We start from the raw sequence: 26,757 nt of genomic DNA, 5'->3' as shown, positions 1-26,757 counted from the left end.
ATAGGTCTTACATATTTTTACAGGAGTGTATTATCAAAAGATGAGTCTTTGGTAAATTGTTGCATGTTGAGCACATACATTATATTTTTACATTAGAAATGTGTTTAAAGCCAACATTGGCAATAAATCAGTCGATGATTTATTTTATAATGACTCCTCAAATCTGAGGAGTCATTTGGGAGCCGAAAGAGTCAGCTCTTTTTAGGAAGCCAAAAAAAGCAGTACCCATCACTACCTCCCACTGTCAATGCGGCCACCAGGAAGAACTCACTGTTTCTGCTCTTTATTCCACAGCTGACCTGCTTCTTATAAATATCCACACGTGAACTCCCTAAATGAGAGCGCTCTGGTTCAAGGAGACTAACATTGCTCTGTTCCAGATAGCATGTTCCACATTTAGATCACCACGAGGGGGGCAGAATGGGAAGACAACAGGTGAAAAATGTCAAAACATTCTATACTTTCATGCATTTTGTAGTGGAGACTAAAGGAAAACTGCCGTTTCCTGGAATTTTGCTTATGCGAAACAAGACCGCACATGTCTTTTTCTTTTGTGCATGTATGAGAAAAACAGCTAACATTCATTCATTCATCCATTCATTCATTTTCTACCGCTTATCCTCATGAGGGTCGCAGGCGTGCTGGAGCCTATCCCAGCTATCTTCGGGCCAGAGGCGGGGTACACTCTGGAGTGGTCGCCAAGGCACATATAGACAAATAACATGTGTGAGCTAATCAATTCACATAATGAGACACACCTATTTCCACTATAAAGCTCTTGAAAAAACCCTTCAAAAAACTTTTTACTTTTTACTATTTACATAACTGACCTGTATATAAACCAACCGTAACATACAGTAACCTTGTTGTTGTAGCAGCTAACACAAAGAACAATATTTCCGGTGTCGTGACGCACCGCCCCACGCCACTACCAAGATGTAGTGGGCCCACTCTAAAACAATTCAATGTAGGACATTAATGTGTATGGACTATTTTGAAATTTGCATCCCTGCAGGGTTTGCAGAAACACTCGACACGCTGCTGTTGTTGATGGAAGTGGCATGGAAAGAAGTTCCGGTAAAGTTAAAAATTATGAAGTATTGCATGTTATAATGAATATACCTAACGGTGTGTGCATGGTCACAGCATATATATAAAACAAACATTGATCATTGTTTTGATTTTGTCATCCATCCATCCATCCATCCATCCATCAGGGATTGTGTTTAAATCAACTGAACTGAAGTTAGTCAATTAGGCGGCAAGGTAATGAAGCTCACCTTTATAAACGCGTCATCTTAATGGAGGCAAACATTATTAGCTTGGTCTTAATCTCATTTCATTGATGTGAGCTCATTGATTCCCTAGATTTTCTGAGCACACACAAAGGAGAGAAAGTAATGCGTAAGTGGGCTGGAAAATTAAAAGAGAACCTGAAGCCTTCCAAACTAATGGTTGTCAATGAGCACAAAGCAATATAATATTTAGAAAAAAAAGTTATTTCTTTGATCGTGAACAGAATTACCCCTGAAAGTTTGTAAAAGAATCATGCGCGAGAAAAAGGCTGCCATTGTCACTCTGGCCAGCAGCAGGATGTTGGACAAGTGTGAGGGGTGCACAACATGCCAACTATGACATCATTTAGCTCCTGAAAAGGAGGAGCTGAATGCGCACACACGCACGCACACACAGTGTACAAGCTGCCAAAACATCCGCATCACAATGTGTGATTGCAACTCTTTCAGGCAAACATTCCCCACACGGTTTCCTAGCAGCACAAATACACAAAATGTGTATTGACGACAACACACTCATTTTGCTGCAGTCATACATGACCTGATCAAAATCTTAAGACCAGTTGAAAGATTGCTAGACTTGACCTTTTGCACATTTGGATCTTAATGAGATTCTAAGTAGAGCTACATTATGCAAAAGCAAGGGGGAGGGGGGGGTGACAAAAAGCACTTTGAAAAAGTCCATTCATCCATTTCCTATGCCGCATACTCCACACAGAATTTCAACTTCAAGATTTTGATCAGTTCTGTATTTGGCAGCAGTCCAAAGTCATCAAAATTGTGACACACCTGTGGAAAAAGTACCTTTTCATTCCACCACGCTTCTGGTCTTTAAAGACAGATATCCCTCAAGTCTTGGGCCCCTGGTATCCTGACTAACTTCTGTATTGTCCCGTGAACATGCAGCATTCCTCTCATGTATGTGTTTTGGACATTTGCATAAGTGGTTTTTGCATTTGTAGCATTTTCTTTTGCATTTGTTTGTATTTTCGACAACATTTTCCTGAAACAGGCCCTAGGTATTGGAGGTGTACACAAGCAATCTTGCATGCTAAACTGTAGTGGTATATCTTGATAAAAAGGAGTACTGAACGTCTGCATATTTTCTGAGGGGGTGAAACATTTTCATATGGTGGATGTCAGCAACACACTGGCGACCTCTCATTCATCACAGTGACACAGTCCAGACAGGAAGAGGGGGTCGGACACGTGCATTTATTAAAAGAGCAGTCATCCTGACCTTCCCTCTCACAATGATTCATTCAATATGTCAAGGTTGGAAAAACAGAAGAAAAAGTCCTTTTCCACCATAGTGGGGGACAGCTGAAAAGAAATTTTAAAAAATCCATGGAGACATGGTAGGCTGTCAAATTGGCTACAGAGCGATTAGTAGGCAACTTGTTTGGAGCTCCCTGAGGTGAGAGGCCCTCAGGGATTGACTCTTTTCAAAGTGCTGCAAAAGACAACAAAACTGATGGGCCAGTCTGCAGAATGAGCCACTCTCACTTACACACATGGATGCAGGATTATTAGACGCAGTGTTTACTACTGTACAAGGCAAGGCAAGTTTACTTGTAGAGCACAAATTGTACACAAGATAATTCAAAGTGCTTTACAGAAAAGAATACTAAAATCACTTCTGAAAATCATTCCATAAAAATAATTCCATAAAATTCCATGAAACGTTCGGTAAAACCAAAAAAAATTAATAAAATGGGGAGTGCAGATAAAATACTTAATAACTAGATGATGCAATGTCAGCAGACATTACGTGTGAATTGTGAAAAACTGACGTGAAATGCTTTGAAAAGGTGCAAAAATCAACATTTTTAACGAAACACAGGATTAGGGCTGGGCGGAAGACAGATATTTTATAAATATAATATTATTGTTTTTGTGCCATAACGACCCTTTAAGCAAGTGTGCATGCAGCTATGGATGTTCATCTTGTTATGTTTGTAGCTTGTCGCTTGCGTCATTGTTGACACTCAGGAGCAGCTGTTAGCTTTGAGCACCCCTTTGCTACGTTGAATAATCAGATATCTCCGCGGAGATATCAAGTTGGAGAGGCTACATAGCAGGAGTGAACTGCGAAAAAGACGGCATAAAGGTTGCTGTAGAAAGACAGTATCCACCATGTTTACCATCTGTCGTCATGGGGAACGTCAATGGTGCTAACCCAGCTGCGGAGACTACCATGAGTGCTGCCATCAGTGGCTATTTTTATCTAAGATTGTTTACATTTTAATAAAACGTTGCACACGTTTGGCTTTGATTTTGGCCTAAATTCAGTATGTACAGAAAATATCAAGATATAAATCGTATCTAAATCGTATCTTAATGCCCTACACACATTCAGAAGTGGAAACTGGACTGAAATGCTGCGGAAATACGCTAAAACGTAGAATTAAAGTGAAAGTAGGAGTAAAATGGTAGTTTGAGCTCAAATCAGGAATTGAACCAACCATCTCGGGGTCTGGATCCAAGCATGGGTGCAGCTGCGCTATACAACTTTTACTACTTTGCCACAATTGGGGTAGCAGTAGGGTGTGCCAAATAAGTCCGGTGTGATGTCCCATCATTTTTTTGCGCTACTGCTGTTTAAACACTTGTGTATTGGGTTTTTTGTCATTCCATGTACATGTATTTAATTTTTTTGTCATTCTATGTACACACAGTAAGTAAATACACATAATATCCCCATACCAATGGTTCCCCTAGCATCATATTACTACGCAGTAGAGCTGCCCTAAACCCCCTAACACCTATAACCCCCCATGGTCCTACTAAAAACAAACTGCTTAGATGGGAGTCAACATGGAGTCAATTGAGACAAAGTGAAAAGAGGACAAAGGACTCGGATTATCCTCAATCCCTTTATTTAGAGCGCAGCTCTAATTGCACTGCAACAGCAACACGTCATTTTGTTGTCACTGAACCTAAAGGTGGTTGTGAACAACAGCTTCGGTTATAGATTTCGTAATAATCAATGTATGACCACGAACAGCACTGACCCAAAACTTGTGAGCAAGGCCTGGCAAAAAGATGTGTTTTCATGCTGCCTGCCAACGGAAATACAACATTTCATTCCAGCGATGCACATACAACTTCCCTAGCTGGCAGCATCACTCTGCAAACAACTTCCTGTTTCCTCTCCCTCCCCTCGCGTTGCGGCATCCAAGTGTTGCCCCAGTGGGACCAGCTTGTCACGAAGGAATCAATGAATCAAAACGGATATCGCCTCCATACGCTGTTACTCATCTGCTGCATATCCATGTATCGATCTCTCACTTGCGTAGGCTCTCGCCTTCTTGCTTTGTGGTCTAGCCACACTGCTCTGAAAAAAGCTGCATAATGATATTGCCTTGCAAGCCCAGGCTTGGAGCCACTAACGTTTGGCCTACGAGTTACATGATGCTATGTTGAAAATCCTGCAGAAAACAAGGGAGTCTCATCTCAGCAGGGGTGGAAGGGTGCATGGCGGATTGCAGAGGGAGGAAAAAGTCTTTCATTATGATAACATTGTAGATGTCGCACTCCGGGACTACATTGTACCAGACCACCACATCCATTGTTGTTGCTATTCCCTTTCACTGGATATATGTATATATATATATATATATATATATATATATATATATATATATATATATATATCCTATGTATATCCTTTTCACATATGATCATGTTATATTCTGCAGCATTCACTATGCAGTTTGCCGAAAGGCAAGGACAAGTTGTTTTTTTGTCCCATTAAGGTCAAACACACATACACATCTGACTTTTGAACACACTAATATGTCACACATCGTAAAAATAATTCCCAAGAAGTGAACCACTAGGTTGTCAACAATTCTGTTTAATCATATCTTGATGCAAATGAGGCAACATTTGTGTTTTGTCTTGGCTCATCCTGTTATAATAGTATTTATTTTTATTGTATTTAAGAAATATTTTTTATTGAAATTGTTTTTTATTTTTAGACTTTTAACTAAACATTATTTTTTTATTGACAATGTAAAAAATAAACATGCTAGAGATGTTTTTAAGACAGGCTCTTATATTTTAATAACAATTTCTAACAATTAACTGTTAGCTAACTTCCCTCAATGAAGGTCATTTTGACAATGCTCATGCCATGAGTATAATCAGACCCCCCGCCAAAGGAGGAAAACCAGGACAGGAATGTTGTATGCCAATGACTGGGCTGCCAAAAGAAGCACTTTTAACTTGATGCTATTTCAACCGCAGCCATTTTGTAAATAAACTTCCAACAAGCAGCAGTGAGGCTTGTGTGTTTATGTACACTCCAGCGTAAGGCCATCACACAGTGTGGCTAAATGACATTTCAACATTATGTCTTATCTGAACTGTGCAGGTAGCCCCCCTCCTACCCCATACTCTCCTCCATTGTACAAAGTGATGCTGCTGGTGGAAGTTGCCATCAAAAAGAAAGTTTGCTTGTGGAAGTCTGCTCCCACTAACACCTGCAATGGGGAGATAATGACAACTGGGAAACAAATATGTGTGTACTTCTAAGACCTATGCTAGAAAAATGCTAAATAAATGCCAAGAAGCCTTAAAAATGACCATTTTTGATAATCTAAAGACTAGGATGGGTGCACGGTGACCGAGTGGTTAGAGCGCAGGTATGTCCATAGGTATGAATATGAGTGTGAATGGTTGTTTGTCTATATGTGCCCTGTGACAACCAGTCCAGGGTGTACCCCGCCTCTCGCCTGAAGACAGCTTGGATAGGCTCCAGCATATCTGCGACCCTCGTGAAAACGTTTTAACGAAAATGTTTTAAATTCAGTTTTTCACACCAAGAAGAGGCATACAAAACGCATTCACACATCATGTCTTTTCAAACCATCTTCCTGCTGGAAAATGTTGAGTGAATTAACTTGAACGTGATTCATATCTGCAGTAGGGCTGCAGCGATAGAATATTTTAGTCACTGAGTATTCCACTTCAAATTTTGTCGATTAATTGAGCAATCGGAAAAACATATTTTTGCTTGTCCATTCTTAAATGGACATTGTTCATCGTATAACTGGTGGTTATTTTTACGGCTATATATACTATTTGCAATTTGACTGCATGCTTTGCTGAGCTTTGGTGACTTTATGATGTGTGTGTTGAGTGTTTGTATTTTGTTCGTTGTTATGTTAATTCATGCTAGCGCACTGCCTGTCATCCACGCATCGGACAGCAATGTTATCATATTCTCTCCACAAATGTTTGTATTCGTTTTGTGCTTTTAATTTGATGTTGTTGGACGCTACTTGCCTGAGAAACTGTCCGACTGTGCATGGATGTAGTTAGTGTGCATTGCTTTTATTGTATAGGCTTCTCTTTGTTTTATTCATTCATTCATTCATTTTCTATCGCTTTTCCTCACGAGGGTCGCAGGGGTGCTGGAGAGAGGCAGGGTACACCCTGGACTGGTCGCCAGCCAATCACAGGGCACATATAGACAAACAACCATTCACACTCACATTCATACCTATGGACAATTTGGAGTCACCAATTGACCTAGCATGTTTTTGGAATGTGGGAGGAAACCGGAGTACCCGGAGAAAACCCACGCATGCACGGGGAGAACATGCAAACTCCAACAGAGATGGCCGAGGGTGGGAATTGAACCCTGGTCTCCCAGCTGTGAGGTCTGTCCGCTAACCACTAGACCGCCGTGCCGCCCCTCTTTGTTTTATATCAGCATTAAATAATAAGTACATAACATTTAACCCCCCCAAAATGCCAATACTTCACATACTTACTGTCCATAATTTCCTTCTCTCCTACCACCACACACACACACACACCCACATACTTTGCTGAGTCATTGGAGAGATCCACATGTGTGTGTGCAAATGTTGACCTTACATTAATCAAATAATCAAACATATGCATATATGACCACAAAACAGATTTGCTGAGTCATTATAAATGGCGTTTTTCTATGCAAATGAACACATGTAAACACACACACACACACACACACACACACACTCATCCAGCAATGGAAGTGGTTTGACTGCGGTGGTGTCATCATAGAAGGCATGAATGAATCATCAGAATCACTCCATCCACAATCTGCGTGGTCAAGCATTCCACCTACTGATGGGACTGACTGACTCCAAAATGTCCACTGGTAACTATGGCGATGACACAGCCAGCCGGTAGACAATTCTAGCAGTGATTATCCCGCCTGATGCTAGGGTCACTGGGTTCACATCCAGAATCTACCTACGTCATATGTGAAATGTCCTTTTCGTTGCAGGACATTTCACATACAAACCAAAGAGAGTCGGGACATGTCCAATCAGATGCATTAATCCAGTTAGTTTGGATCAAGCCTGCACTGAACCTTGCATGCCTCCTCTTATGTCAACTACATTTAACTGACGTGATCCTGTCACATGACCAGAGGAAGCACTGTACACTAAAATCAAAGAATGTTCACATAAACTCAAGGGAGAAGCAGGCAATTTGCAGGGAAGCTTCATATTTGTGCAATGGACAGACAAAAAAAAACAACAACCAGCCGCAGCACAGCACATAAAAATGTGACGCAACAATCAGAAGCAGAAACACTTGACACGTACCTTTGCGGATGATGTCACACTTTGCGGGAGAGTTGAGCGACTAGAAGAGGAAGAGTGTGTGTGTGTGTGTGTGTGTGTGTGTGTGTGTGTGTGTGTGTGTGTGTGTGTGTGTGTGCAGACGGAGGAGGAGACTTGGCATATGCGGCTCAGTGGCGGTGCGGAGTGCGCCAGGATGCGGCAACGGCCGTCTCCAGACAGCCGCGTGCACGCGCAGTGCAGCGTGCGGGAGGGTGGGGAGGGGGGGCTCATTTGTTGCGGAAGCGGAAGTGGGGGGGGGGGCGCGTTCCATACCGCACATCTCGCAATCCTCGTCAAGTCACCTGTGATGATGTCACAAGGGGCAGCGATTTCCAACTCAAACATGGTTGGCTTTTTCCGGTGAATTCAGAGTTCTACTTTTAGTTGCAGGATGTCTCCGCAAGAGGGCGCCTGACTCCGTATTTACAGTTTGCAAGCATGCTTTGCTTATTAACGACACACAAGTAATTGGAGGGCCCTGAAATGGACGTTACGAGGTCTGTTTTTTTTCCATTTTCTATGGGAAACGTCTATCAAATATCATTCACCCTGCAGGCCAGGCGACCCATGATATACATCAACTGCCAACTTATTCAGTGAGTGTAATGACCATTTAATAAGACTCAATTAACCTTTTCTTCTCAGCTCATAACCGGTCAATTACAACAATGGGGTGCATTAATGTTTACTGGCAAGAACAAATTTCACGGCACCTGAAATCAGTCAGGATACTACTTATCGCTATGATTTGTGTTATAGAGGCGTCAAAATTCGAATGTATGCCTAAATTCCACCGAAATTAACTCCCAAATCACTCACACAAAGGACATATGGAATTCAGTAATTAAAAAAAATAAATACAGGAATTAAATGCAATAGTAATAAAAAATAAACACTCCTTGCAGGACTTTCTACATTCTTAAAATAGTCCGGATGGATAGCCTCTTCTCCTTCCAAATCTCCTAACAGCGCACAGAATCCATGATCGCTTTAGTATTCATTAGCATTTGATCATTTTTCTCTTTAATGTCATCACAGTCAAGTGGGAGCAAAAGATTGGCCAATATTGGTGGGTGTTTCTCCTTTCTGTGAGCTTTTTGTATTCATTGAATGGCTTTCCTTTTCCTTGCCGCACAGACATAATTATGTGTAAAAATGTAACTAATAGTATGTGATGTTCTTTTTCAGAGTAGTGTGGCTGAGCTGGCAGACACTATTCCTCTTGTTGTACCTGTCATGAACAAACACCAGGTTATCTCCTATAGGGGCTAAGGGGCAGGGTTTTCTTATTACCTTGTTGTTCTATTCGTCGGGAGTGAACAATGGCATTTAAAGAATGAATGAGTGTGTCATTGCCGCTGGAACTAGTCAATGTTTTAATATAAACAATAACTTTTATTGCAAATGTTGATCAAAAATCAGAGAAGACTGGGTCCGCAAAGGTGGGCTGTACGCTCCCGAATGACATAATGTACAGCGGAACCTTGGTTAGTGTCTAACCAAGTACAGCGTACCTTTCCTTGTTACTACAAAATGGCACCGCAACCAGAAGTCAGCTATGTTATGTCATCCGTCTGTCATCAGCGTTATGTTATGTTATAGATGTTATAGTTTCACATGTAAAAAACAATTCTAAATGCATATGATTTTAAAACTAAAGGGATAAACGAACATTTAAGGTTGCTTTTACCTTCATTGAAGATGTTGCGGCTGCACAGTGTCCGACTATCTCGGTGTCGGCCATCTCTGTGTGGAGTTTGCATGTTCTCCCCGTGCATTCGTGGGTTTTCTCCGGGCACTCCGGTTTCCTCCCATATTTCAAAAACATGCTAGGTTAATTGGCGACTCCAAATTGTCCATAGGTTGATTTGATGGGGTGATAGGGTGATTGGCTGGCGACCAGTCCAGGGTGTACCCTGCCTCTCACCCTTGTGAAAAAAACAATTGAATTCAAGAAATAACTCATGACAAAACAGGAAGATGGTAGTGGTTGATCTCTCTTCCACATCTTGTCTTTGGGAACAATCACATCAAAAATCATGTCTTCAATGAAGGTAAATGTAAATTAAATTCATTAATCATTTACATGTACTGATTTGCATTTAAAATTGTTTTCTGCATGTCAAACTAAAATAGTAAAACAACTAACATGTTTGGCTTTCTGGAATAGATGAATTGGATTTACGTTATTTCATTCATTCATTCATTTTCTACCGCTTTTTCCTCACAAGGGTCGCTGGGGGTGCTGGAGCCTATCCCAGCTGTCTTCAGGCGAGAGGCGGGGTACACCCTGGACTGGTCGCCAGCTAATCACAGGGCACATATAGACAAACAACCATTCACACTCACATTCATACCTATGGACAATTTGGAGTCGCCAATTAACCTAGCATGTTTTTGGAATGTGGGAGGAAACCGGAGTACCCGGAGAAAACCCCTGCATGCACGAGGAGAACATGCACACTCCACACAGAGATGGCTGAAGGTGGAATTGAACCCTGGTCTCCTAGCTGTACACTAACCACGAGACCGCCGTGCCGCCCGTTTTACATTATTTCTTACAGGAAAAATTTTTCAGTTTACATCCGTTTTGTTTAGTGCTGGAACTACTTAATGAGCTAACAAAGATTCCACTGTACTAGAAGCTGACCAATCGCAGCCTTCACGGTTCCTTCCCTCTCCTTCACTCTTGTCTCTCTACACCATTCTGCACCAAAGGCAAATCTTGGGATCAATAATAGCGCTTTGCATAATTCATCAAGTGTCTCAATAATACATGACACAATCAGCCGCTTTGAAGGGAGGCCCCCACAAATTGTGGCAAGCTAAATATACGGTCAATTTGCTCCTGAGAGACAGAATTATTCGATGCTGTGATTTTAAGGTGTACATGGCGCAGCTCTTCATTCCACTGGGTGCCGAGTTGAAGAATAATCTCTGGAAAAAGTGTTGGGGTCAAAGCTATTTTCATATGATATTGAAACAACCAGAGTATTGTTTATGATTCTGAGCCGTGGTTCAGGGGTCACTGCTAATTAGAGCCACTCCACACTTCAGACATCTTGCTGTAAGGTACTGCCGTTTTGCAGGCACCAATAAAAGGCTGATTTGTGCACAGTCATTCCACCTCATCCTCATTCCGCTGACATTACAATATTTGATACTCTTATCTAACGGAGCTGCTGCGCTAATTTCACTGTATGTCTTGATTACAATGACAACAACTACCAGAACAAAGGAAGCTGTTCTAGCTGCAAACACTCACCTTTCACTTCCTGTTGATGGACCAGTCATGTGTTACGATATTTTTGCCTATAGAGGTTAATTGTCAACATGTAAAAATACATCAGCTTATTAATTCTACCACTGCACACAAACAAAGGTAACTTTGGAAGTAAACAACCACGCATCCAGCAATTTGGGTGTTTTACTCAAAAGCAAGAGACAAGACAACATACAAAGAGGTGAAATCAAAAGGAATCGACTCAGTGTAAAAGGCACGCACACACACATAGGTGCTCTCGCGGCCATCAAACTGTACAGCCAATCTCGAGGCATCATACCACTAGTGGTTGACACTTCTCATATGTGTACACTGCCGTGTCCGTGTGTCGTCACCCACGTATGTGTGGCAGGAAACACCCCAGAGTGATTGCAGTGCGTCTGTTTAGAAGGTTAAAATGAATCTCTGCAACCTTGGTGAGATTTAATGCCTTACTAAATCCCCAGGGAGTGGTGAAGCCTTTTCCAACAGCGTCTCAGAGGGCAGTGACACACACATACATGCACACACAACTACACCACTTCCAGATTGTGCTGCGACAAGGTGACACAAAAGACCTGCTGTGTTACACACCAGTGGAGGTCAGGACAAAGTGTTACACAGCATAATTCAAATGATGAGTCTTGCTTTACTGATGCATGAGCCACATATTATCACAATGACAAAGCATCATACAGGTGCTCTTCATCTTAATAAATATACTCCCAGCTATTGAGATAAAATATTTAAGAACCTCACCTCCAAAGCCTCTAAAATTTGTATATAACACATTTGAAATAAAGTTTTCCAGGTACACAACAATGTGTTGCCAAAACATCTTCCTGCTGGAAAATGTTTAGTGAATTAACCTTCTGCTTGATTCATATATGCAGTGCTCCTTTTCCCCCTGCAAATAGCACAAACTACTTTCTTTTGAAGTTACCACAAAAAATAAGTCAGCGATTTGATGCACATCAGTTTCCGAACGCCAAAGTTTTTGTTTTTTCACCTAAATTTCACTTACACTGTCTTGGTTATTGAGATATCACGCCTAGCAAACGGATGTATGTTACTCTTTGGTACAGTCCATTGTATGTATCTTGTATGACTAGCGATTTAGATGGATAATATTTCCAACCATCTTGGATCGCACACTCTAGATCAACTCACGCAATACTACAGTATCCTGTAAGCAACTACTGGGCCCCAGCTAGGTACCAGCATTTGGGTGGGGCAGAACTGGAAAAACTTTCAGGAGAAATGCTATAAAAAAAAGTATATATACAGTATATATACATATAGTATATACAGTGAAGAAAATAAGTATTTGAACACCCTGCTATTTTGCTATTTCTCCCACTTAGAAATCATGGAGGGGTCTGAAATTTTCATCGTAGGTGCATGTCCACTGTGAGAGAGATAAACTAAAAAGAAAAATCCAGAAATCACAATGCATGATTTTTTAACAATTTATTTGTGTGATACAGCTGCAAATAAGTATTTGAACACCTGAGAAAATGAATGTTAATATTTGGTACAGTAGCCTTTGTTTGCTATTACAGAGGTCAAACGTTTCCTGTAGTTTTTCACCAGGTTTGCACACACTGCAGGAGGGATCTTGGCCCACTCCTCCACACAGATCTTCTCTAGATCAGTCAGGTTTCTGGGCTGTCGCTGAGAAACACGGAGTTTGAGCTCCCTCCAAAGATTTTCGATTGGGTTCAGGTCTGGAGACTGGCTGGGCCATGCTAGAACCTTGATATGCTTCTTACGGAGCCACTCCTTGGTTTTCCTGGCTGTGTGCTTCGGGTCGTTGTCGTGTTGGAAGACCCAGCCACGACCCATCTTCAATGCTCTGACAGAGGGAAGGAGGTTGTTCCCCAAAATCTCACAATACACGGCCCCAGTCATCCTCTCTTTAATGCAGTGCACTCGTCCTGTCCCATGTGCAGAAAAACACCCCCAAAGCATGATGCTACCACCCCTATGCTTCACAGTAGGGATGGTGTTCTTCGGATTGTACTCTTCATTCTTCTTCCTCCAAACACGCTTATTGGAATTATGACCAAAAAGTTCTATTTTGGTCTCATCTGACCATAAAACTTTCTCCCATGACTCCTCTGTATCATCCAAATGGTCATATGCAAACTTAAGACGGGCCTTGACATGTGCTGGTTTAAGCAGGGGAACCTTTCGTGCCATGCATGATTTCACATCATGACGTCTTAGTGTATTACCTACAGTAACCTTGGAAACGGTAGTCCCAGCTCTTTTCAGGTCATTGACCAAGTCCTGTCGTGTAGTTCTGGGCTGATTCCTCACCTTTCTTAGAATCATTGAGACCCCACGAGGTGATATCTTGCATGGGGCTCCACTCCGATTGAGATTGACCGTCATGTTTAGCTTCTTCCATTTTCTAATGATAGCTCCAACAGTGGACCTTTTTTCACCAAGCTGCTTGGTAATTGCTCCGTAGCCCTTTCCAGCCTTGTGGAGGTGTACAATTTTGTCTCTGGTGTCTTTGGACAGCTCTTTGGTCTTCGCCATGTTACAAGTTAAAGTCTTACTGATTGTATGGGGTGGACAGGTGTCTTTATGCAGCTAACGACCTCAAACTGGTGCATCTGATTCAGGATGATACATGGAGTGCAGGTGGACTTCTAATGGGCAGACTAACAGGTCTTTCAGGGTCAGAATTCTAGATGATACACAGGTGTTCAAATACTTATTTGCAGCTGTATCACACAAATAAATTGTTAAAAAATCATGCATTGTGATTTCTGGATTTTTCTTTTTAGTTTATCTCTCTCACAGTGGACATGCACCTACGATGAAAATTTCAGACCCCTCCATGATTTCTAAGTGGGAGAAATAGCAAAATAGCAGGGTGTTCAAATACTTATTTTCTTCACTGTATATATATATATACACTATATATACTATATATAGTATATATATATATATACTATATATATATATATATATATACACTATATACTATATGTATAGGCTGCACGACGGATGAGTGGTTAGCATGCAGGCCTCACAGCTAGGAGACCCGAGTTAAATTCCACCCTCAGCCATCTCTGTGTTCTCCCCGTGCATGCGTGGGTTTTCTCCGGGTACTCCGGTTTCCTCCCACATTCCAAAAACATGCTAGGTTTATTGGCGACTCCAAATTGTCCATAGGTATGAATGTGAGTGTGAATGGTTGTTTGTCTATATGTGCCCTGTGATTGGCTGGCGACCAGTCCAGGGTGTACCCCGCCTCTCGCCTGAAGACAGCTGAATTTGATTTTATGGTTTAAAATTCATAAAATTTATACTTAAGCTATGTGCTCAAGATCAGTATCGGTATTGGTATCGGTATCATTGTCATTATCAATTTCATTATCGGTATCGGCATCGGTATCAGTATCGGCAGCATAGAACCCTGATCAGAGCATCTCTAGAAATAATATAGTTAGAAAGCCTATAGTTTCTGCATATTTGTCTTATATTGTTTCACCAAGCATTTATCCCCAGCGGTCCTTGAATGCACCACAGTACTGTCGTATGCTCTGAGAGAAAGATGCTGCCACAAATGCGTTTTCCCATTCATTACTGTTCCTAAATGGTCATACTGTGTATCAGTCTGAGTGAGTACACTTTCCCCCTGTAGATAGTGCCATCAAACTGCTCTCTATTTTACTTCATACCACTTTATAAGTCAGTGATTCTTAGTAACTAGTGGGTTAGTGGGTGGTCTTGGGGCTTTGCCTCGTATTGATGTGATGTTCATGAATGAATCTGTGTCTTCTGAACGACTCTTTGAAGTGAAAGATGAGAACCGATTTGCAGTTCAAAGTCGTTAGTTTGTGAGCCGTTCTTACTTGTGCATGTCAATAAATCAGAATACCGTGCAAACTCTTTTTGAGACCACTTAAAGGCTCAGGAAGATTATGATTTATTTTTGGATTTTAGCATCAACCAGTAACATTTTTAAATGTTTTTTTAATTAGTATCTGCCTGTGATTTGACTCTGTGTGTAGTGATGGCCATTTTGGGTTGCTGCTTGTCATGAAGGGGTAGTACTGGGTCCCACAGCCACACCAGCTGAGAACCACAGTTCTATAAGATACAATTAAAAAATTTATTATTTACAATTTAAAGCAGTGAAAAAAATTACAACACTTGCTGGAAAAAGGTTGGCACACCAATGCTGGAGGTGGCGAGACAATATGTCCCAATAGTTTTGAATGACAGTTTTGTTGAAACGGGAAAAGGGAAATGAACTCATGACGACCTCAGTCCACTTGCTTAATCAGAGCGGATGAAATCAGATTTATCTCCATGAAGCATCAATGGAGTGCCGTCCTCCAGTCCAACCTTGCAAAAACTTTTCAGTCTAAAAGGTCACAAGCAAAGTCCCAAAGCTGGGAGGAATGGTGTTAATGCAGCATTAGGCAAAGTAAAGATAAGCGACATTAGGTAAGAGTAAAACCATCCATTGTTCACATTTCCGCAGTAAAAATGTTCCTTTAAGCAAGCAAAGATGTAAAAAGAATATATCAGCAATGAAGCGCAGAAGTACTTTTCCTCTTTAAATCCTGATAAGCATATATTCCAGGAAGGGGAAACGTAATTTAATGCCGCCTGTTCTAAGACTTCTAGTTGCATATACTATATTCTTTTAAAGATAAACTTTAAGGTAGGCTGGCTACTTTCCGGACTTTTCCCAGCTTGATAAAAGTTGACAAGTTAATTAGCATTAGAAAGAACAACATTCGTTTTCTCTTATAGTGACTAATGCCAATCTAAATGTTAAATTACATTTAAACTATAAAGGTCAAATATTTGGTAGCTTTTCAGTGAGTACTTACATAAGTAAGTATTTTCAGTGAGTATAAAGTAAACAATAAATAAATTATGAGTAATGATTGCTGTTGGAACATATCTGTGTGGAGTTTGCATGTGTCTCCAGGTACGAGGGCTTCCTCCCACATTCGAAAAATATGCATGCTACTCTAGGGTAATTGAAGACTCTAAATCAGGGGTGTCAAACTCCAAATAATGTATTTAATTACTTGATTGTTCAAGCTACCATACAATGCTCCGTTAAAGTGTTAAATGTTAAAATAATGCGATCAAAATTATATAAAAAAAAAAAGGGCATCTTGAATGTGTTTCTTTGTTCTTCTTAATTTTTTTAATGTATCATAAAAGTATCAGATCGGGACTCAGTATTGGCCAATACTCAAATGAGTCTGAGGCAAAAAAAAGCTTGGGACATCCCTATTTTATATCAACACAAAAACATCCCAATCCCTGACATGTGTAACTGGAAGAGTTTGCAGATGTGGAAGGGCTCATTATGCACTTCCCAGCATGCTTTGCTGTCATAAAAATGATCAAATGTTATTTTGTACAGAGAGGGTGTAATCGTTAAAGTTGACGTTTGTAGTTATGTACGGCTCCATTTTTAAAACGTTTGTCTCTGAGTCCGGATGCCTTATTATAAATGGTTGTGAATTTACAACATTGTTTCATTCATTCATTTTCTACCGCTTATCCTCACAAGGGTCTCTGGTGTGCTGGAGCCTATCCCAGCTGTGGCAAGAGGCGGGGTACACCCTGGAGTGGTGGCCAGCCAATCACAGGGCACATATAGACAAACAACCATTCACACTCACATTCATATCTATGGACAATTTGGAGTCGCTAATTAACCTAGCATGTTTTTGGAATGTGGGAGGAAACCGGAGTACCCGGAGAAAACCCACACATGCACAGGGAGAACATGCAAACTCCACACAGAGATGTGGGTAGAATTGAGCCGAGGGTGGAATTGAACCCTGGTCTCCTAGCTGTGAGGTCTGCACGCTAACCACTAGACCGCCGTGCAGTCTACAGTTTACATCTCATTTTTGTGTTATTGGTGACAAAGCATATTATTATTATTATCAACTTTTTCTCTGGATATTACACTTTTTTATTTACTCTTTTTTATATCAAATATTTTAACTTTGTCCCAGTATATTTTTCCTGTAATATTGGATAATTGTCATAATATTTTGACTTTATTATCATGTTACAATTTTACCCAACTTGATTTTTCCAAAACTGACACTGTTTGTTTTTTCTTATATTACATCTTAAAAAAGTATTTTACCCTGTTAAATTTGAACGTTTTATGAAATATGAATATAAATTAATAAACTACCCGGAGAAAACCCACACATGCAAGGGAGAGAAGATGCAAACTCCACACAGAGATGGCCGAGGGTGGAATTGGGGTCTACTAGCTGTGAGGCCTGCACGCTAGTGTTTATTTCATAGACTTCTAAATCATTATGACTAGTGAGAGTTGAGAATTGTTGTGGAGGCATCAGTGAAGTGTTTTCCTTAGAGAAGAACTTCAATCAATACGGCCTTTGAACGAGATTAAAGGTAAACTGATGAACCCTCCTCCTCTTCCCTCTCAGCCCAAATCCACCTGCTGGAGAACACAGACTTTCCCACAATGGCAATGTTTGTGCAATGCGATCCTCTTTCTGGTCTATTTCTGCCCAGCCGCCATTGAATTGTTAGTAATCAATACTTGCTCTCATTAGCTCTTAAAGGGAAAAGTCTTCAATGGTTTATTTGATCAGATTGCAGATTCACCGGAATACTGACAGTGTGAAATGGTTATTCATTGACTGATTCATTATTGAAAAATATCTAACAATACAGAGTAACATGTGACCCATGTCTGCTCATGGTACAAAGATCCACCGGAAAACAAAGAACACCACTCTGCACTGACCTTTGACGTCCGAGGAGAAATGGGCGGAGTGGCGCGTTATAAACAACTGCAGTTGCTGCTCAAGGTCGCAGCAGTTGAAGTCCACATCCCAAGATCGGATTCCTAGACGGGAACAGGAAAGAAGAATCACATTAGTACAAGGGGTAGGCAAATATTTGGACTCACGGGCCACATTGGGTTCAATGAATTGGCTGCGGTGCTCCTGATTGCCGGCCACAGTTAAATTAAGATTAAGATTAGCCTTGGCAGGCTGGATTAAAAACAAGCCGTGGTTTGCCAATGTCTGGGTTCGTATAAAGTTTTTCTTGTCTTCTACACTTTGTCATTCCTTCAAGTGAGAGCAGGAAGTGGGATTATGTTTGAAGCCTTCTTTTACTGTGAGCTTTTGTTTTGTAAAACTCACAGTTGAGCACAGTCTGTTCCCACAAGTGCTGAGTCACTGCTGGCCCCTTCTCAATGCTGGAACCATCACATGACCAGGATAAAAAGTGGAATACAGTGAATTCCCGCCTATTTATAGATCTTTTGACTGCTTTAAATTATTATTAGTTTTTTAATTGTAACTTAAACAGAAAGTGGTTTCATGATGCTATGTGCAGCTGAGGCTGCTCTCTCACACATCAATTCACTCACCATTTTCCAGCAGGAAGATGCCTTGACAAGTCATATTGTTGTGGATACAGTATGCCTGTAATTGTTTCTTAATGTGAGAAAGTGAATTTAGAATGTCTTACAATGACTCTGAAAGGTATATTATAAGGTTCAGAGTATCAATAATAGGCATTTTTAGGGCTTCTTATGGGTGCGCCCATCATTCCCTGTACACCCGAATATTCTCATTAGATAGAATTTATTACTATTAGCCTATCCCAGCTGTCTTCAAGCGAGAGGCAAGGTACACCCTGGACTGGTCGCCAGCCAATCACAGGGCACATCTAGACAAACAACCATTCACACTCCATTTATAACTATCTTTCTTAACCTTCCTCCTGTGTTAGCTTTCTGGTATCATCTCTTATGTTAGCGGGTCGGTTTTGACCCATGTATTAAATCAGCTATAAAATACACTACAAACAATAAGTTACCATCAAATTTGCTTCTCATGTTTTGGTTACCTTCTTAGGCTTCCTCATCCATGAAAATGTTGGTTTTAATACTTTTGGTGTGGGCATGTAGGCCTTTTTTTGTCACTATACCCGTCGATTTCAATTTCCAAAAATGTTAAAATGAACCTCAAAAGAATCATATTAATAAATTGAAGGTTCTTTTGTTACCTGGCTATTACTGAAAGCTATAGAACATATGTCTTAAATCAATTAGTTTGATTTATTTCTCATTTTAGTATTAATCACAGGATGGCACGGCGGTCTAGTGGTTAGCACGCAGACCTCACAGCTAGGAGACCTGAGTTCAATTCCACCCTCGGCCATCTCTGTGTGGAGTTTGTGTGTTCTCCCCGTGCATGCGTGGGTTTTCTCCGGGTACTTCTCCGGGTACTCCGGTTTCCTCCCACATTCCAAAAACATGCTAGGTTAATTGGTGACTCCAAATTGTCCATAGGTATGAATGTGAGTGTGAATGGTTGTTTGTCTATATGTGCCCTGTGATTGGCTGGCGACCAGTCCAGGGTGTACCCCGCCTCTCGCCCGAAGACAGCTGGGATAGGCTCCAGCACCCCCCGCGACCCTCGTGAGGAAAAGCGGTAGAAAATGAATGAATGAATGAGTATCAATCACTAAAGAAACATCTATGGTGTTCGGGTGAATTTTGACCCATATATATTAATGTCAAGAAAAGGTAGAAAAAGTTATTGTTTTCAGCAACAGAACTTTAGTATAAACTGAAATAAAAAAAGCAGAACAGGTCCAGATCTTGGTTCACTGTACTTCTTGCCATTCTTTCCATGATCCAAATTGTAAATGTGAAATCAGCCAGTCAAATGAGTGAATTCACCTCAACCTGTCTGGACCTTGTTTTTCTGCTGGTATACTGGAAATGCGGTCAAAATGAGAATCCCCTGAAGCTTACATGATGAGAAGAGGATCTGGTTGTCATTGTGTTGGCTAATTGTACACTTATTATTATATTATATTATTATAACCGGGTTATATTATTATAACCGGGTCAAAACCGACCCTAACAATACAGTGGTCATAATTTCAACCAAACCATTTTAAAATGTAGTAAAAATTATTTTTTTGTTTTTATTTTGTTGAAATAGAGTTTCCTGACAAAGTCAAAAAGCCTTGATGCAATAAACAAATGTTATGTGATTCTTTTTATGCATTCAAATGTAAAACGGGTTGGTGCCGACCCTAACACAAGAGGAGGGTTAAATTCATTTGATTAACATTTTAGCATTTGCAATATTAATATTGTCAATAACCTCAATAACTGTTTCAGTGACGTGTCTGACTAATAAAGCAGCTTTGGGTGCAAACAGTGCTGCAGTGATGACGACTGCGCTGCACTTAACACATAATGAGAGTCGGGACAGGTCCACCCACGCAGATCACAGACCGAAAGCTCTAATGAGCTGAGCGACTGCTGTACCAACGAGCGGCAGAGCCTTTGGGTCACTGGCAGCCAGAAACTGAGCAGGTTAAAGGTGACAGATGCAGTTGCTATGGCGCTATGCTGACGTGCAAAAGTGTGACTGATCTGGTCTCTTATGGCTCTTCTTCGCAGTGCACTTTGAAGTGTTGGGTTACTATGTATTCTGTTTACACTTGTGTATACAGACACTACAGAAAAACACACAGAAACCACAAGGAAAATTCCTCATTTGGACTCCATCATAAACACGTCCGTCCTGCCTGTATACTGTATATGTGTATTCTGTACAGTATACATGGTATATTGGGAAAGTATTCACAGTGTGTCATTTTGTATTGTTACAGTCTAATTCCAAAATGGAATCAATTCCTTTTACTCCTCAAAATTCAACACACCACATCCCATAATGACGACATTTTTTTTTTTAACGCAAGCTCGACAGGCGGATTGGTGCGGCATCTGCAGTGATGCGGACTCTGAATCGGTCTGTTGTGGTGCAGAGGGTACTGAGCTGAAAGGCAAAGCTCTCAATTTACCGGTCGATCTACATTCCTACTCTCACCTATGGACATGACTCCGAAATGAGTTTTCTCTGCAGGGTGAGAAGCATTGTCATCTGGGAGAAACTCAGATGATTGAGAGGAGCCAGATGAAGCTGCTCGGGTATCTGGTCAAGATACCTCCAGGACCCCTCTTGGGGAGGTGTTAAGGGCACGGCCCACTGGCAGGAAGCCTCCGGGAACACCCAGGACACTTTGCAGGGCTCTAATTTCATAGACCAGGCGCAGGCGTGGCCCAGGGTGTGGCCAGCGCACTTTGCAATTTTTGTGAGCAGTGCAGTCAGGCACAGCGCACCCACGCCCCCATCCCTGCCACCGACGCAAGTAGCAAAGAGGGAGCAGGAGAAGCCTTGAGCCAATCAAATGAAAGCCTGTTATTGCCTTTAAATGTACACCACAATGCGTGTCACCACGTACACCACCTCGCGGGACATATGTAATCTGTTCCTAACAGTGACATGAAACACAGCATCAGGCTAATCCAGGCATCTTGTTTGTTTTCCGCCAACATTCCTGCTCTACATCGCCAAATAGGAGAACCTTTGATTGTATATTCGCGGTATCTCCTCCTCATCTGCCCTTGAAAAAAATGAACAGTGAAAAATATATACTACAACTAGATTTTAACAACCAACTATATATTAATCATTGTTTTTATTTGTTGTTAATTATTAGTTGTCTGATGGGTCACTTGCTCTGTTTCCATGAAGTCCACGCTCCGTGTTGGCTCATTTGTGTTTGGATAGTTACCGAGGGGAGGGGCCATCTGGGCTATGAAAAAGCATCCGGCACAGCCACAGAAATAAGCGATGAGTGGATCAGTCTTGTGCTTTTTCTGAGTTTACCACTGCACAGGGTGCACTTCGCCTGCGCCAATAATACACCAGGTTGGAGCTGGCGAGCTTTCAGCGCACCTTTGGCACGCTGTTTTGTCACAAAATTGTCACTGCACCCCTTGTGCGCCGCTATGTTCATCTCAGCGCAGCCCAATTTACCAAGTTTTCAAATTGCCTGCGCACAGTGGTGCGCTGGACGAAATTATCACTGTGTGCCGCACAATTACTACAGCCCAATGTCTCTCAATAGGCCTGGGAATGCCTCGGGATCCACCGGGAGTAGCTGAACGACGTTGCTGGGGAGAAGGAAGTCTGGGTTCCCTGCTTAGGTTGCTGCCAACCAACCTCAGATAAGTGGTAGAAGAACGAAATGTCAAATAACAAATATCCAGCGGAGGTTCAAACTCAGATCTTCCTGATTTCTTGACTGTGGCCAACATGCTAACCACTTGGTCGCCGTGCAGCCTTATTTTTTTGCATGTGATTTCTTAATGTTTCAAATGTTATTGTCTAAAGTTTAAAAAATAACGTTGTTGTGCCCAGATTTACGAGGAAAAAATATATGTAGGTTGTGAATACTTTTCAGATCCATTGCATATACACAACAAAAAGTTAGAGATATTCAACTTCTGTCAAGAAACAGCATGACAAAGACATTTATTGATCCATTAATGGCCCAGACAATTGTGAATTTCGCCATTGAGCTTTTTTTTTGTAGAACAGAAAGTTCAAAAGTAGTGTTATTGCAAAAAGTAGTGTTGGCAATGTGCAGTCATAATTAATTTAGAGGTGTTTTCGTTAAACTAAATTTCACCTGAAAACCAAATATATATACCTAGTATTTGTGTACTGTAATCCCCTAATGTTGCACTATTAGAAATTTCACCAAAATCTTTGGTAAAAATATAAAGTATATACTGCATATGAATATGACTTTGACTAGATCTGAGTGCACCTCAATAGAGCTCAGTTCAAATAATAATTTTAATAAGGGAAAAACTCTCTAAATGAACATTACAGGTTGACCAGCATTCCAGAAGGAACTGAGTTCAGCTTTCAAGGTTTCAGAAGATCTCAAATATATTGCTCAATCATTTCTCCAAAATATGAGAAGCACCACCACAGGATGCTGCAGTGCAGCTGTAGATTTGACTTATTAAACATATTGTTAAATAAAGTGAGCATTATTAGCTTAGTGAATATGTGATTCATCTCTTGCACTTGCATATTTTGCAGGTGTCCCAAATCAAACGTACATTTTATAACCACATTTTTACTTTAGTTGTCGTCTTAGCACAACTTCATTATATTGCTATCATACTGCGTGGGTCCAATGGTGCAATGCTGCACTGTTAGTGATGACGTCAAAACAATTACCGAACACTCCACTTTCAACACCGAACAACGGACTGCACTCACCGGACTCTATGTGAGCTCTGACGGCGTCCAGCTGGTACTCGGTACCGATCTCGCCGATCACGACCAGCATGTAATAGCCGGCTCGGTTGAACGGCACCCCGCGTCGTCGCCGTCTCCATCCGCCGCCGCCAGCTCTGTACCGTAGCCGCTCCTCGAACCCGGGAAGTGGCGGGAAGCACGAGCCCTCATCCTCCTCCACCACCGGGAGCGCACCTCTCACCGGCATCTCCATGGCAACACGTCCCGGGGATGACTCCATCGCCATGACAACAAGCGCACCGTGTGAAGGCGGGTGATGGCGGACAGGGCGGAGGCTGGAGAGGAGGTGGGTCGATTCAAATATCGATAGTACTGATACCAAGGGTATTGACGGTATCGTATCGATAATGTTGCAATGAGATTGATTTTTGTCAGTTCTCTTAGGTTTATATAATATATTGGCCAAAACGATTTGAATGAGAGCCAATATTCGTTTGAAATATCACGTAAAAAACGGTATCCGTATCAGCAATACTGGCCCTGTATTCACTTGATATTGATATGGTATTGACTCGATACCAATAATTGCAGTATCGCCCACACTATCGTGGAGGCGGTGGAGTGGGTTGGGTTAGCAGTGGCAGGCTAAGGGTGCTGACAAAGCAGTTTTAAGGATGTTGGGTTTTTGTTGTTGTGATTGGTTGGGTAATGCAAGACCTACATGATCGCCTTATCCTTAGAGTTCAGATCAACATTTGAAATAAAAATCTTAGTCCTTGCCCCAATAACAGTCCAGCTTTTGTTCACGCGTGAGCTAGCAAGCTAACAGCTACTTAAATAGTCGAGGTGTGTCTCGGTTGCTCACTTAGTCGACTTACTGGCCAACATTGCCTCCTAGTGTTTAGGTGAGAAATTGCAAAGCACGAGCTCATTCCCAACGCAAAACTTAACCACGACGGCGTAGTGACTAAGGAAAAGCGAGGACGTCACTGTGGAATTATGATTTATTGGCAGTTAGTCAGTGCAATTTGACTCGTATGTTTTTCTCCAATATGCAACATACATGCAGATGAGCTGAGTCATCTCAAGTGGCCGAGGGGAGTCATGCCTTCTAAGCGATGCTGTCATCTGCTGGACAACCCATGTAACTACATAATGTTCAAACCAAGCTCCTGCATAATTAAAGTCATCATGTGACATCTGCTGGTGCACGGGCAACTAAACAATTAGTAAAATGAGTATGTCAAGGTAAAATAAGATAAGATCATATTTCCGCAAATAGTGGCCTTTCTATTAATTTCTGTGCATTGTTCCACCTATCCTCTACGTATTGTGGTGATTCTAACCACTGTGCTGCTGAACATTAGTGGGTAATGAAAGGTCATCAGATTTGATGCAACAATCACATTTTGGTTCGAAAATGGCAGCATAGTCCTCTATACTTACAGGCCATTACATGTTCAGAGGTACATCATTAACCTGTATTGTAATTCTACCTGTTGAAAATCAGTATCGGATCAACACTAGCATGATAAGCACACGCAAATGGGGTTTTTTGTTACAGTATGTAACAAAATGTGTTTCATTTTGTGACACTGTTATACAATGATACCTTGATTAACTGTCCAAAATCTTTTCTAAAATGTTCCTTTGGTTTGCGTTCACCCACTTGTTTAACATTCGGTTTGTTTACGCTGCCATCTCGTGCAATGCAAGGCATTGTGGGCCGCAGGCACCCTTATAGAGCAACAGCGTTTGTTTATATCTGAGTTTTCTGCTGCCAGAGAGATACACAACATAAAGTCATGTTGAATGTTCAGTTTCCATTCATTTGTCGTTTGTAATTATTTTTGCATCATTTTCTGCATTTAAAACAAGACTTATTGTCTATAGCAGAGGTAGGGAACCTATGGCTCGGGAGCCAGGTAGGGCTCTTTTGATGACACTATCTGGCTCTCAAGGATTTCTTACCACAATAAAAATGTATTTTTGCTAACATTTTAAAGTAAACATCACAGACATGACTGTTAAAAATAATATTAAAAATCAACAACTTTTTTATGCATTTTAATTCATCCATCTATTTTCTACTGCAATACGGCCGACCATATCCATCTTTCCTGATATTTTCCAGGTCAAACACCAAAACTCGATTATTACTGGGTAATGCGGTAGTCTACCTCGGTCATTGAGATGTCAACATGTAAATATACACTTTTCTTCTTTAGTCAAATAGTCACCTAGCTAAAGCTGCAGAACCAAGCCTTCTGGCAAAGATGGCCAAAAGAATGAAATATACTGAGTATGGTGCAAAATTATGCAGTAGCAGAAGTTGTATTAATGGCAACAAGTATTTGATTTATTATTAGACACTGCGCTGCTCACAAAAGTGTGCTGGCCACACCCCATTGGCGTGGGGTAGTGTGCCTGGTCTACGTAATTAGAGCCCATTATATCTAAAACTGTTGGTCTGACATAAACATGCACACATTTTATTGTATTCAATGTTTAAAAAAAATGTATATGGCTCTCACAGATACACATTTTAAAATATCTGGCCTTCATGGCTCTCTTAGCCAAAAAGGTTCCCGACCCCTGGTCTATAGAATAGAATGTGCTTTGTGTGAACATTTTTGGGTGTCTGGAATGGATTCATTGGATTTACATTAATTTCTGTGGGAATATTTGATTTGGTTAGAGTCTGTTTTGGTTTGAATCAGGCCTTTTGGAACTGAATAATGACATTAACTAAGGCACCGCAGTACTGGCATACTGTTATACTGTTTGACACATTGGAGGGCTTGGATTTCATTGACTGATAGTACAGTAAAGTCTCGTTATATCGATATTGTCGGGAGTCGGAAAAAATATCGATATAACCGGACTGTCGATATATCCGATCCTGCGCCGAACTGCATTAAAAGTGGGCAATAATGCCCTCGACATTGTTCTATAGTATAGAACAGAGGTAGGAAACCTATGGCTTGGGAGCCAGGTAGGGCTCTTTTGATGACTGTATCTGGCTCTCAAGCATTTCTTACCACAATAAAAATATATTTTTGCTAACATTTTAAAGTAAACCATCACAGAAATGACTGTTAAAAAATAATATTCAAAATCAACAACTTTCTTATGCATTTTAATTCGTCCATCTATATTCTGCTGCAATACGGCCAACCATATCTATCTTTCCTGATATTTTCCAGGTCAAACACCAAAACTTGATTATTACTGGGTAATGCTGTAGTCTACCTCGGTCATTGAGATGTCAAAAAAACATGTAAATGTAAACTTTCCTCCTTTAGTCAAATAGCTAGAGCTGCAGAACCAAGCCTTCAGACGAAGATGGCCAAAAGAATGAAATACGTCTACGGAGTACGGTGCAAAACTATGCAGCAGCAGAAGTTGTATTAATGGCAACAAGTATTTGATTT

General features: G+C 41.1%; 1 protein-coding gene across 1 annotated transcript in view; it reads right to left on the bottom strand.

The window, feature by feature from the left end:
* map1ab (microtubule-associated protein 1Ab) overlaps positions 1-23,636 on the bottom strand; it is a 40,054-nt gene extending 16,418 nt beyond the window's left edge. Inside the window, exons 1-2 of the mRNA XM_058074982.2 lie at positions 23,345-23,636; positions 17,974-18,075 (exon numbers count right to left, since the gene is read on the bottom strand). Coding sequence (XP_057930965.2) covers positions 17,974-18,075; positions 23,345-23,609 — 367 coding nt within the window. The 5' untranslated portion in view covers positions 23,610-23,636. The remainder of the gene's footprint in view (positions 1-17,973; positions 18,076-23,344) is intronic.
* Between the last annotated feature and the right edge of the window lie 3,121 nt (positions 23,637-26,757).

This window comes from Doryrhamphus excisus, linkage group LG1, assembly GCF_037039965.1.
Source record: "Doryrhamphus excisus strain RoL-2023G ecotype Guam linkage group LG1, RoL_Dexc_Guam_v1.1, whole genome shotgun sequence".
Lineage (NCBI taxonomy): Eukaryota > Metazoa > Chordata > Actinopteri > Syngnathiformes > Syngnathidae > Doryrhamphus > Doryrhamphus excisus.
Note: the sequence above shows the minus strand (reverse complement) of the source record. Positions and strands in the feature narration are given on the sequence as shown.